Source organism: Salvelinus sp. IW2-2015, unplaced genomic scaffold (genome assembly GCF_002910315.2).
Source record: "Salvelinus sp. IW2-2015 unplaced genomic scaffold, ASM291031v2 Un_scaffold648, whole genome shotgun sequence".
NCBI classification, from domain to species: Eukaryota; Metazoa; Chordata; class Actinopteri; order Salmoniformes; family Salmonidae; genus Salvelinus; species Salvelinus sp. IW2-2015.
Genome location: NW_019942588.1, coordinates 82,354 through 96,841, shown reverse-complemented (window position 1 = coordinate 96,841; position 14,488 = coordinate 82,354). Strand labels below are relative to the sequence as shown.

The window sequence follows — 14,488 nt, the reverse complement described above, 5'->3', positions numbered from 1 at the left end:
CTTGAGAAGTAATGGACTAACAACCGGCACAGGCCTTAGAAGTTATGGACTAACCACAGCACAGGGCTTGAGAAGTGGATGCATAACCAACAGCACAGGGCTTGAGAAGTGAGACTACCAACAGTACAGGGCTGAGAGTAATGACTAACCAACAGCACAGGGCTTGAGAAGTGATGGACTAACAACCACAGGCTGAGAATTATGACTTACCAACAGTACAGGCTGAGAAGTGATGACTTAGCAACAGTACAGGCTGAGAAGGATGACTACCAACAGTAACAGGGCTTTAGAATGATGACTTACCAACAGCACAGGGCTTGAGAATGATGCTACACAGCACAGGGCTGGATTGACTAACCAACAGCACAGGGCTTGAGAAGTTATGACTTGCAGGAACACCTACTGGAATGAACAATGTTCAAGTAAGGTTTGCAGGGACACCTAGTGGTGGACCGTGTACAGTAAGATTTGCAGGTGTTGGATGATACAGTAGCTGTTGATGTAACACAAGCATTTAAAAATTGGCACTATTGTCTGTACAACAGTTAGGCTATACCAGATAACAACTATATTGGTGTATATGTTTCATGAAATCAAACAAACACATTCTCATGGTCACTGAGGTGTTGATTAACTATTATCTAATGTGTTCCCTCCGCTCACCTCCTCCCCACCACCCCCACCCCCCAGGACCCCAGCGCCATGCCCCGCCCCACCTCTCAGGACCTGGCCGGATTCTGGGACTTGCTGCAGCTCTCAATCGATGACGTCACTGCCAAATTTAATGAACTGCCAGCAGATCAAGAGCAATGAGTGGAGGCTCGTGGAGACCCAGAGAAGAAGACGCCTTTACAGGATATCAACAGAATTGTTACAGTTTTTTGGTGTTGTGTGTTGTCTAATTGTATTGAAAAATTCACATGGCTGCAAATCTTTGTCACCTCTCTCTCTCTCGCATTGTCTCTTCTCTTTATCTTCTCTCCTCTCTCTCTCTCTCTCTCTCTCTCTCTCTCTCTCTCTCTCTCTCTCTCTCTCTCTCTCTCTCTCTCTCTCTCTCTCTCTCATGTGAAGGAGAGGAAGTGGCCTCCCCCGCTGCCAAAGAGACCTCCGAAGGGGCGTGGCGGCGTGGTGCGGGAGCGCTCTCTGGATCTGCAGGACCGCCAGCGTCAGGAGGCCCGGCGTCGTCTTCTGGCTGCCAAGCGGGCGGCTTCCTTCAGACAGAACTCAGCCACGGAGCGGGCGGACAGCATCGAGATCTACATCCCCGAGGCCCAGACCCGTCTTTGAGGTTCGAGGATTTACCCCCCCTAGCCCACCCCTACCCCTGTTTTGCCCATATCCGCCCCCCATACCTCAGCCCCAGCCAGTGGGTGTAACCCAGACCCCTTCCTCTCTCCTTCTTATCTGTGCAAACGTCTCTCACTCCACACTGTTTTTTCTCCACCTGTTGCCATTCTTGTGGTGTCCTCTCCCCTTTAAGACGGAGGGAATATTCCCCCCCCCATTACAATGAGCTGCTAGTACACCCTCCCCTTTAACCGAACTGATCCACCATCACAATTMTATTTGGGTAAATACAAGCAAATAGATTATTTTCTATACTGTAAMAAATGTTGTCGTTGGAAATGTACTTCCCCCTAAGAGCTTTTGCATTGCCATCATGTATTATTATAAGCCTCTGGGTAAAGTAAAGGGGAATGTCAGTATTTTTCCACAGTGTTCAAAGGGAATCACAAAGTGCAACTTTTCTATGGAGAATCTCACCAGCAACAGTGGTCTTGGGCTAAAACACCCTGTGTGGAGACTACTGCATCCCAGTGGTAGCACAGAGGTGGTGATGACTCACTGTCAAGACAGATGTCTGAAAATCTCTCCCCATGTTGGTGGGTTGACAGCATAAGTGGGGGGGTATATCATGTGATTGATCAACACCTGCTATTGAAATACCTCAGTCTTGCAGGTAAACACCATAGACATAGAATTCTAATCTAAGTCTATTCTATTTCTATGGTAAAGACAGAGAAGTCATCATATCTGAAATGGTTGCACTCGCACAGCATGCTGGGTGGGTATAGTAATTATTTTGTTATTCTAGGGACGACTCACCACACTTTTACCAGGCTAGCTACTGCAGCCCCTGACTAATGTGACCAGGCTAGCTACTGCAGCCACTGACTAACGTCAAACCCCCCAACAGGCTAGCTACTGCAGCCACTGACCTAACGTCCCCACTACCAGGCTAGCTACTGCAGCCACTGACTAACGTCACCCCACTACCAGGCTAGTTACTACAGCCACTGACTAACGTCAGACCACTTTTACCAGGCTAGCTACTGCAGTCACTGACTAATGTCACCCCCCAACAGGCTAGCTACTGCAGCCACTGACTAACGTCACCCCACTACCAGGCCTAGCTACACGCCACTGACTAACGTCAGACACTTTTTACCAGGCTAGCTACTGCAGCCACTGACTAATGGTCACCCCCCAACAGGCTAGCTACTGGCAGCCACTGAACGTTACCCCACTACCAGGCTAGCTACTACAGCCACTGACTAACGTCAGACCACTTTTTACCAGGCTAGCTACTACAGCCACTGACTAATGTCAGACCACTACCAGGCTAGCTACTGCAGTCACTGACTAATGTCAGTGACCACTACTCAGCAGCTACTACATCGCCACTGACTAACGTCAGACCACTTTTTACCAGGCTAGCTACTGCAGTCACTGACTAATGTCAGACCACTACCCAGGCTAGCTACTGCAGCCACGACTAACGTCACCCACTACCAGGCTAGCTAACTACAGCCCTGACTTAACGTCAGACCACTTTTTACCAGCTAGTACTGCAGCCACTGACTAATGTCAGACCACTACCAGGCTCGCTACTGCCAGCCCACTGACTTACTACCAGTCGCCCACTACCAGGCTAGCTACTGCAGCACTGACTAACGTCGCCCCACTACCAGGCTAGCTACTGCAGCCACTGACTAACGTCACCCCACTACCAGGCTAGCTACTACAGCCACTGACTAACGTCAGACCACTTTTTACCAGGCTAGCTACTGCAGCCACTTACTAACGTCACCCCCCAACAGGCTAGCTACTGCAGCCACTGACTAACGTTCACCCCACTACCAGGCTAGCTACTGCAGCCACTGACTAATGCTGCTGAGAAATAGGATGTGAAAAATATATGCAGTATTACATTAGGGCTGCATTGATGCATTTTCACTTATGATAATGGCATTGATGTAAGGTTGAAACATGCTTATGATATGGGTGGTGCAGTACATTTATTMGTCTGAAACATGTTTCCATTGTAACACTATTGTAAATCATTTAAAGAAAACAAATGTTTCTAATTTCTGGAAGAAAAMATGTACTATATGATACAATGCATTTTTGCACCTTATATGTACTATTCATGTTTGTATGTCCAAGGGAAATGTAGTTCATGATGCTCACTTGCTATTGTTGCAGTTTATCTGCAAGGACAGATGTGGAATATTTTCTACTGAATAGGACTATTACGTTATTCTATAGTCCACTTTGAGTTGTGTGTTTAGCCCCATAACGACATTCTGGCATTCAAGCCTCTGGTGTCAAGTACGATTGATTGTAATGATAAATCATGTAATCTATCACACCCACATATATATTAGATTGAACTCGATATTCTCATAGTGGATGGTGTGAAAAAGTGAGTATCTATCGGGTGTAGAGAACAGTGGCCTAACAGTCCTACCTATTAGGGACCACATCACAGCCATATCATCCCATCTGGCACACAACCATCAAGTACTTTYCTCCACATTACAGATGTAGTGTGGGACAGACAGGTGCAAATGACACTTTAACACTATCTAGTTACTAGTAAATGGTGCTGTTTTTTTACTCTGAAACGGTTGTCATTTACCCAGTCCTACACACACAGCTACTTTTTAACAACATATTTACTAAATGGTGCCCATAGCATCTGGAATTAATGATGGTTGCTATTGACTTGCGAAAAGACCATCTTTGCAAATAGTCTATTTGCAGTGTTAATTTTTGCTTAGAAGTTGTTCATTGAAGAGGCAGAGAAAATACATATTAATGAGGAATTTCTAGTCCATCTCTGGATAGCAGAAAATAGGGTTTCTGTCATGGCAGGGATAATGTGTGTGTGTGTGTGTGTGTGTGTGTGTGTGTGTGTGTGTGTGTGTGTGTGTGGGTGTGGTGTGTGTGTGTGTGTGTGTGTGTGTGAGGCATTGCTGTTTTTATTGACATGGCTTTAACATTGCCTGGACGTTGCTCCACTGAACACTACAGTGGAGAATTGTCCCCTCACCCAGCCAATGAACTTATTAGTTCAATCTACTGTACATTTCCTTCAAAAACATAGAACCTGTCCTTTTACTAGATGACATGATATACTGGCATTTGTGTTGCACTGTATATCATTGGCATAGCATATCAATTTACCCACATGAACAGCACATTTGGATTTGAACTATAATACATTTATTCCAATATAATTGTGGCGTTAGGGTTGTAAGCTTCCTGCAACAGTAGTTGACTACGAATGTTCAATAGAATGCGATGCGATTGTTTGCTTGTTTCGGGTTAGTTAGTGTGGTGTACTTGGTGGTAAAGGTTTAGCTGTTATCTGTTATATGTCCACATTGTATTGATGAAGAAAAGCTTTTAATGGAGGGCTTTGGAATGACAGCACATAGTAAGCCACAGTTCAGTTGGTCAGATATGTTGCCAGATATTTTGCTCAAAAGGGTGGAAAGTAGTTTAATGAACTGGAACTTTCCTCATTCCTATATAGCTTCTAGTAAACCACTCAGCATCTCCCATTTCATTTCCTGACGTCAGTCTCTCTCTGCTGTGAAACTCGATGAAACACTTACTTACCAGGCGGCCTTAAACACATGGAAAGCAAAAACGTTCATGAATGTAGAGCTCCTAACAATGCAAAAAAAGGACATAGGTGCTGTGTAGGAGCTGTGTAGGTGCTGTGTAGGTGCTGTGTAAAAGCAAACAGTACAGTGATATCATCCCTTGTGATTTCAAGTCCATGTCTGGTCTTAGTGAGGTACACAGGAGAAAGTGAGAGACATTGATAGCTTGATGAAGAGATGTTAAAATAATAAGAAAAATAAAAGTCAGTTCTCATTAGAGTATGCTGATTGGGCAGTAGAAATTATGTCACTTCAGCTCCTTCACACCTGTTGTGATGGTCTCATCTGAAAGATTCCAAATCCCAGGGTCACCAACTGCTGCTATGGTGACGTACTAGTAACTATTCACTACAGTTACCAAGTTTGCACACTGCTACTGTATGTCAACAGATACAGATTATATTTAACGTGATATTAGACCAAAGCTAATTGACAATGGAGCTTCATGCCTTTTCTCAAGTTTTCTTTCACTCTATCAATTCCTAGTCTTTAGTTACTCATATTGTGTAGTACTGTAATGTATATATAGCCTTTTAAAGTAGGTGCATAGGTTTTGACAGCTGGTTGTTGGTTTTCATAGCAAATTCATTTCCCTTTCTCAATCTCAAACATTCTCTATTAGCACGTTTGTCCCATGCTGCTTTTCCATGATCTAAGGAGGGGTAAAGTTAGGCAACTAGGAATAGTGGGAAAAATCCTTAGGTGCCTTAAAATCAGAMGTATAAGAATCTGTGAATGAATGTCTTAGGTTGAGGTCTTTGGTTGGAATACGATGCCTGGCAGAGTGCTTGGCCATCACTGCTTGTGTTGCTTGGGTTGTTTCACCACAAACGGCTGTTAGGGAGAAAACTAGCTTGGCTTTGTTCATCCAAGTGCATTGATATTACTATTGTCGATTTAGAGTTGGATCATATTGAATGTTATGCTGTTGTATGACGGCTGCGCGTGTTGATATGAGGTCTAGGATATAAGGATGTGATTCTAGTCACATTGTGTGAATAGAATGCAAGTATCTTCATGATTGGTACACACTGTTTATACTTTATCATCAGGCAGTCTTGTATGTTGATGGTCTTTGATTTATTTAAGAACAGAGAAAGCGGCGTAGAAAATGTTATCAAAATCTAATTGAATCATTGGAACAGGAGTAAACATGGGGGTCGGCAKGGAAAAACAACATCCCAGAGAGTATTCTCATCAGATAGGAGATGGTGAAGATGACCCCGCTTCTCCTCCGCCTCCTTGCTAAGATATCGTAACCTCGTTCCAGTTGTCAATGCTTTATGGTTTATTATCGTCGCCACAAACAAGGGATTGACTAAACTTGACCTGCCAAAAGTGTAATAGTGCTTCATACAACAGGCAGGCACACATACAGCTGTTTACCTCATGGTTGAGAGTCAGTTACAGTGGGATAGATAGGTGTATTTGTATATGACGCCCATCAAAGCACTTTGCCATGCCTGTGTTCTATGCAGCAGTCCTGCACCATGTCCCCATGTCTTCAGGCATGCCCTCTAAAGCATTACGACACATTATGTAATGATTGCTATGGAAGTGGAGATTGTGATAAGAGGGTGGAAGATTTTAATTGTTGGGCACATGGATGATGATGAGGTCAATGCAGTACGTTTTCAACAATCTATCTTCTGTAACTTTGGTGTTTACGCACTCTTACTGGCCGTCTTGACTGGTTGTTCTGAAAGAAGCTCTATTAGGTACATACATAACCCTCATCTAGTAAGCATTCCACACTGGCAGCACTGGGTGGCTCAGGTCCATATAGATACAGTACTGTATATCCATGATGAATTGCTTTCCTGATACATTATAGTGATTGAAAATATGATCATTTTAGGAAAATAATGCTCTTTAAGACGTAAACGCTAAACACACATACACAAAGACATTTAGAATAACAAATTGTATCATATATCACAGTACTAAATCAATCAACAGTGGTTGTGATATATTGCTCTGCGGCCCTGTATGTATGGAACTCTTTTAGGGGCTGAAACTTATGTTCCATCATCATGGACGAAAGTGTTTGGTGAGCTGTTGTGCTAAAAACCTTAAAGAAGAGTCACTAAAGGTGATGATATTATTTTTTTACTTCTTTCTTTTTTGTTCAAAATTTACAGAGATCTGTTTATTCTGATCAGCACAAACAAACAGATACACACACACACACACACACACACACACACACACACACACCTGTCTCTTATACACATCTAGATGTGTATAAGAGCACACACACACACACACACACACACACACACACACACACACACACACACACACACACACACACACACACACTACATATTTCACAGCAGTACCACAAGATGTCATCAAGATGGCACCCTATATTCTTTCTTTTGAACAACTTATCTTGAAGTATTTTGACATCACCACAGGCCCTGTAAACTTTGCTTGATTTTTTTTCTTCTCAATCTTATATTTCTTCATTTTTTTCAGTGCAGTTACACTGTAAGAATGTCTCTCTCTTCTCATAAAACATTTGATTCAATTTGGAGCACAGAGTTAATTGTTATCATTATCACTGATCTTTATTTCCACAAAATACCAKGGGCTCTTTCTTCATTTCCTCGAGGCAATGCTATTGACTCATGGCTTATTTAAAAAGGTTTGATCGAATCAGGGCTGCTTTACATTCAAAACCTCATGGACTGCGAGTGCCTGCTGCCCGATTAGCAATAAGCTTCATTCAAACAATAGACTCACAATGCACTGTAGCCTCTATATCAACTGACCTTCCAATTTGACCTGCCATCCAATCTGCTTACACTCTGTTTCTTAGTTAATGCCAATATTGTGGAATGGAGGATTCTGCCCACAAGGTCACCCATTCCCCTGCTATTAACTAGGCCTACATGTAACTCAACTGTATGGACATTCGGGGCATATGTGCGTTCATTGTTCACATTGACAGTCATTGCGTTGTTAGCCTTTAAAAGCGAATGAAACCCTCCCAGGGAAGAGAAAGGGCGCCCTTGGCCTGTCCTATTTTCTCTTTTTGCTAAATGTTTTGCGAGGTGAGACAGCTTTCATTCTATGTTTACCTATGGTGGAGAAATGTCTGATGTCTTGTGGGTAGAATTAATCAATTGGAATGTGACATGGAAGAAAAAATAATATGAAGGTAGTTGTTTAGCTTAAACTATTTTTWATTATTAGATATCATATCAATAATGAGGATGAATATAATGCCAAATATGCATTATTTGTACAGAAATATACATATATAAATATATAAATATATGCCTAATTTAAACGGAACTATTTTCTGCTCTTGACCATGTTTTTGTTGTTTAAACTTTTATTTGTCTAAGTTATTTTATAAGGTCTTAAGATAGCATGCAGGGTAGTGAAAATGAAGGTATTATCTGATGTTTCATTGCTGTTCAGTATTGCAGTTTGTTTTGTATTTGTATGATTAATTTGCTGATTCAGTTACTATTTACATTTAATTTATATATTTGGTTATCTGAAATGAATTGTAAACCTTTCTTTTCTAAATGAGAGTTTTTTGGAACGTTCTTTATCATGGTATTTATTTTGTATTTTATCAATGTGCTTCAGTATTTTTGCCAKAATTTATCAATCTGCCTCTTTGAATTAAGTATTGTTAATGACCATCTGTTGTAAATACTTCTGCAAATTAAACTTTTTGGAAAAAAACTGCTTCTAACTTTTTTTATGWTGCTGTGTATATACAGTCATATGAAAAAGTAAGTACACTCCCTGGAAAGTTGTCTTTGTTTGTACATATTTGGACAGGTGGATATGTAATCTTCACTTCAACACTATCGACAGATAAAGGTGACCTAATTTAACAAATGACACTAAAAGATTATACTTTGCAATCATTTATTCATAAAAAATCTACAGAAGTCCAATTCCATAGTGCGGAAAAAACAATTCCCCCCTAGCTTCAATAGCTGGTGTTGCCCCCTTTGGCTGACAAGAGCAATGATAGTAGCAATAGCAGTGATAGTAGCAAGAGCAGTGATACTAGCAAGAGCACTGCCAGTTAGCAACAGCAGTGATACTAGCAAGAGCAGTAAAACTAACAGGAGCGGTGATACTAGCAGGAGCAGGGATACTAGCAAGAGCAGTGATACTAGCAAGAGCAGTGATACTAGCAAGAGCACTGATAGTAGTGAGAGCACTGATAGTAACAAGAGCCGTGATACTAGCAAGAGCACTGATAGTAACAAGAACACTGATAGTAGCAAGAGTAGTGATAGTAGCAAGAGCAGTGATACTAGCAAGTGTGGTGATACTATCAAGAGCACTGACAGTAGCAAGAGCGGTGATAGTAGCAAGAGCACTGATAGTAGCAAGAGCGGTGATAGTAGCAAGAGCAGTGACAGTAGCAAGAGCAGTGATAGTAGCAGGAGTGATACTGCAAAGGAACCAGTGACACTATCCTAACCGTGATACTAACAAGAACGGTTATTACTTGCAAGCATCAGTTTAATACCAGCAATAAGGCAGTGATATTACCAAGAGCGCGTGATACTAGTAGAGCGGTGATTATTGCGAGAGCAGGTGATACTAGCAAGCGCAGTGATAGTAGCGCAAGAGCAGGATAGTAGCAAGAGCCAGTTACGCGACTAGCAAGAGCACTTGATAGTAAAAAGAGCTAGTGATTACTAGCAAACGTGTGTATTATAGCGACAGACACTGACAGAGTAGCAAGAGCGGTAATAGTAGCAAGGCCACTGATAGTAGCAAGAGCGGTATAGTAGCAAGAGCAGTGATAGTAGCAAGAACAGTGACACTATCCTGACCGGTGATTACTAGCAAAGCGTGTATACTTGCAAGATCATAATACCAGCAATAAGCCAAGTGATATTACCAAGGAGCAGTGATACTAGTGAGAGCGGATATGCCGAGAACAAGTGATACTAAGCAAAGCCAGTGAAGTAGGCGAGAGCAGTGATAGTAGCAAGAGCCAGTGATACTAGCAAGAGCACTGATATACAAGAGCAGGGATAGGCAGCAAAGAGCACTGAAAGAAGCAAGAGCGGTAATACTAGCAAGAGCGGGTGATACGTAGCAGAGCAGGATACTAGGCAAGAAGCAGTGCTAGTACAGAGCCAGTGATACTAGCAAGAAGCAGTGATAGCAGCAAGCAGCACTGAAAAGAAGCAAGAGTGTGATACTAGCAAGAGCGTGATAGGTAGCAAAGACAGTGATAGTAGCAAGAGCACTTGATAGTAGCAAGAGCAGTGGGTAAGTCAAGACATTATTAGTAGATAAGAAGCGTGATTATAGCAGAGCATGGTACTGCCAGAGGCAGTGATAGTAACAAGAACAGTGATAGTAGCAGAGCAGTGATAGTAGGCAAGAGCAGTGTAGTAGCAAGAGCATGGTAGTAGCAAGAGCAGTGATAGTAGCGAGAGCAGTGAGTAGCAAGAGCAGTATAGTATGAGAGCAGTGATAGTAACAAGAGCAGTGATAGTAGCAAGAGTAGTGATAGTAGCAAGAGCAGTAACAGTAGCTAAAGCATGAAGACAGCAAGACAGTGTAGAGCGAGACATGATAGTAACAGACAGTGATAGTAGCAAGAGCAGTGTACTAGCAAGAGCAGTGATACTAGCAAGAGCACGATAGTAGCAAGAGCAGTGATAGTAGTAAACGTGAGACTAGCAAGAGTGATACTAGCAAAGCAGTGATACAGCGGAGCAGGCAACTAGCAAAGCAGTGATACTAGCAAGAGCAGTGATACTAGCAAGAGCAGTGATAGCAGCAAGAGCACTGAAAGAAGCAAGAGCGGTAATACTAGCAAGAGCGGTGATACTAGCAGGAGCAGAGGATCTAAGCAAGAGCGTTTGAAGTCAGAAGGCAGTGATAAGCAAGGCATGAAGCAGCAAGAGCAACGAATAGTAGCAAGAAGCACTGAAGTAGCAAGAGCGTGATAATAGCAGATCACTGAAGTAATAAGAAGCCGTGATACTAGCAGAGCACTGAGTACTAGCAAGAGCACTGATAGTAACAAGAAACAGTGATAGTAGCAAGAGCAGTGATAGTAGCAGAAGGGCAGTGGGGTAGTAGCAAGAGCAGTGATAGTAGCGAGCAGTGGTGTAGCTATAGAGCAGTGATAGTAACAAGTAGCGCGTGATACTAGCAAGAGCACTGATACTAGCAAGAGCACTGATATAACAAGAGCAGTGATAGTAGCAAGAGTAGTGATAGTAGCAAGAGCAGTAATATAGCTAAAGCAGTGAGACTAGCAAGAGCAGTGATGTAGAGAGGCAAGTGATAGAACAGAGCAGTGATAGTAGCAAGAGCAGTGATAGAGCAAGAGCGAGTGATACTAGCAAGAGCATGATACTAGCAAGAGCAGTGATAGTAGCTAAAGCAGTGAGACTAGCAAAGCAGTGATAGTAGAGAGCAGTATAGTACAAAAGCAGTGATATAGCAAGAGCAGTGAGATAGCAAGAGCAGTGAACAATAAGCTAAAGCAGTGAATAGCAGCAGTGATAGTAGCAGAGCTATATACAAGAGAGTGATATAGCAACGTTAGCAAGAGCATGATACTAGCAAGAGCAGTGATGTAGCAAGAGTGGCTTATACTAGCAAGAGTAGTGATAGTAGCAGAGCACTGATACAGAAGAGCAGTGATAGTAGCAGAGCACTGATATAGCAAGAGTTATGAAGAGATAGTGATAGTTACCAAAACAGGTGATAGTAGCAAGAGCACTGATAGTGTGAGAGCACTGATAGTAACAAGAGCCGTATACTAGCAGAGCCACTGATAGTAGCAAGAGCAGTGATAGTAAGCAAGAGCAGTGGTACTATCAAGAGCACTGATAGTAGCAAGAGCCGTGATACTAGCAAGAGCACTGATAGTAACAAGAGCACTGATAGTAGCATAAGAAGTAGTGATAGTAGAAGAGAAGTGATACTAGCAAGTGCGGTGATACTATCAAGAGCACTGACAGTAGCAAGAGCGGTATAGTAGCAAGAGCACTGATAGTAGCAAGAGCGGTGATAGTAGCAAGAGCAGTGATAGTAGCCAAAGATGGTGATACTAGCAAGAACAGTTACACTATCTGACCGGTGATACTAGCAAGAACGGTTATACTTGCAAGATCAGTAATACCAGCAATAGATCGATATTACCAAGAGCGGTGATACTAGTTAGAGCGGTGATATGGCTAGAGCAGTGTACTAGCAAGCGCAGTGATATAGCGAGAGCAGTGATAGTAGCAAGAGCAGTGTACTAGCAAAGCACTGATAGTACAAGAGCAGTGATACTAGCAAGCAGGCAGTGAGATAGCTAAGCAGTGAGACTAGCAAGAGCAGCAAGGTATACTAGCAAGAGCACTATACTAGCAAGAGCTGATATAACAAGAAATGATAGTAGCAAGAGTAGTAATGAGCAAGAGCACTGATAGTACAAGAGCGTGATACTAGCAAGGACATGTAGTAACAATAGCAGTGATACTAGCAAGACAGTGATACTAGCAAGAGCACTGATAGTAGCAAGAGCGAGTATGATACTAGCAAGTTGGTGATAACGTAGCAAGAGCAGTGACACTAGCAAAGCACTGATAGACAAGAGCCTGATTAGTAGCAGAGCACTGATAGTAGCAAGAGCAGTGATTACTAAACAAGAGCGGTAGATTACTAGCAAGAGTAAGCTGACACTATCCTACGTATACTAGCAAGAGCGTAATACTTGCAAGATCAGTAATACCAGCAATAGCAGTGATATTTACAAGATGGTTGAACTAGTTAGAGCCGGTGATAGTGGCTAGAGCAGTGATAGTAACAAAGAGCAACTGATACTAGCAAGACACTGGATAGTAACAAGAGCAGCTGTACTAGCAAGAGCAGTGATAGTAGCAAGAGCGGTGATAGTGGCAAGAGCAGTGATTCTAGCAAGAGCAGTGATAGTAGCTAAAGCAGTGATACTAGTTAGAGCAGTGATAGTAGCAAGAGCAGYGTGAGGCTTTCTTATTTTTCTCATCTTATTCAACTTTTGCCAATCACCTGCAACAAAGATAGCTCAGATGTGCGATTGCCTTCAGAATTTTTTATATCAGGACATACAAGCATTTCCTAGGCTGGTTCCAAAATACACCAATTGATTATCTTTACTCAAAACAAGAGTTTAAGCTAGCAAGATCTTATTCACAAATGCTCTGTTCTGCTGACATGCCACGCCATTCTGCCAAGTAGCCTATGAATTATGATGAATCTCCTTTCTTTACTAAATGCCAAACTAGCATTTAATTGCTTCTCAAGATATTGACATCAAGAGTGAGAGTGGATCCTCTATCCTTGACGTTTGATTGGTCTTGTGTATAAACATTCTTCCCTCAACCAGTCTGCAAATTCAATTCCCATCCATCATCTACAGTCGGTACTGCTGACTCAATGTCCATCAATTAGCCAATTAGGCATAGGCACAGTCATTTTTGTCTGTCTGCTGTCTGCGTACATTGATCAGAAAATACTTTGAAATGATGAAAAGTGACAATATAGGCTTTTTCTGAGTGTTCTCATATTTTCTAAGTGCAGGTACAGTATCTGTTGTCTTAGTGATCTGGGAGAAGATTCCAGTGGTGGAAAAAGTAGTCAATTGTCATACTTAGGTAAAAGTAAAGATAACTAAATCGAAAATTTCTCGCAACACAGAAACAAAAAGTCAGACAATTGAATTTAAGTCAAAAAGCGTTACTTTATATAAACAGGATTACAAGTTACTTCATATAAACAGGATTACAAGTTACTTCATATAAACAGGATTACAAGTTACTTCATATAAACAGGATTACAAGTTACTTCATATAAACAGCATTACAATTCGGTGTAACAGAGTGTATAAACAGTATTTGGTGTGTGAATGAAAACACAAAGGCGTCCGACAGGACATCTGTGCTTTCCTTTACGTAATATTTGACTAAGACGACTTTTAGGTCCTTTGAGGTTGTTACACTATATCCTGTCTTCTTTGATGATCTTCAATTCTGAAGGTCATCATAATTTTATTTGGTGCAAAGAAAACATGGGACTTTAGCTTTTTCAGTTCTCACAGGACACAGGGCACAGAAATACAGGACACAGAAATAATTATATTTACATGTATCCGTGTAGTAAAATCTGTCAGTGACTCTTTTTTTTTGGCCATCTGAATCTACCGGAAGGCTTCAAGTCATTAACAAACTCTAGCAAAGTGCCTGGACACCCATTCTCAACCAAGAGGACTTTTTTTGCGTTTWAAAAATACTTGCACACAGCACTATATCCTTACTATATCCTAATCAAGGTTTGTTTAGAATGTTTCTCTTACTGTAGATCATTATAGTCAAGGTCAGAGCTCTCAGAAGCTGTAGTGAGGCGGTTTGGGTTTTGCCCAGCAATGGCATCTTTCTTCCGTGACCTTGAGCACCCCTTAACTTCCCATACTGCTTCTGAGAAAACATCTAATGTAGTCTTGAGCAATCTTTTCAAGTATTGCTCTGTCCATTTGGACTGTAATTTTTATGACC

At 41.9% G+C, this 14,488-nt stretch overlaps 1 protein-coding gene across 1 annotated transcript in view; it reads left to right on the top strand.

The window, feature by feature from the left end:
- LOC112068683 (disks large-associated protein 2-like) overlaps positions 1–1,287 on the top strand; it is a 10,130-nt gene extending 8,843 nt beyond the window's left edge. The window contains 3 exon segments of the mRNA XM_024135883.2: positions 691–792; positions 794–821; positions 1,049–1,287. Coding sequence (XP_023991651.2) covers positions 691–792; positions 794–821; positions 1,049–1,287 — 369 coding nt within the window.
- Positions 1,288–14,488: the final 13,201 nt, after the last annotated feature.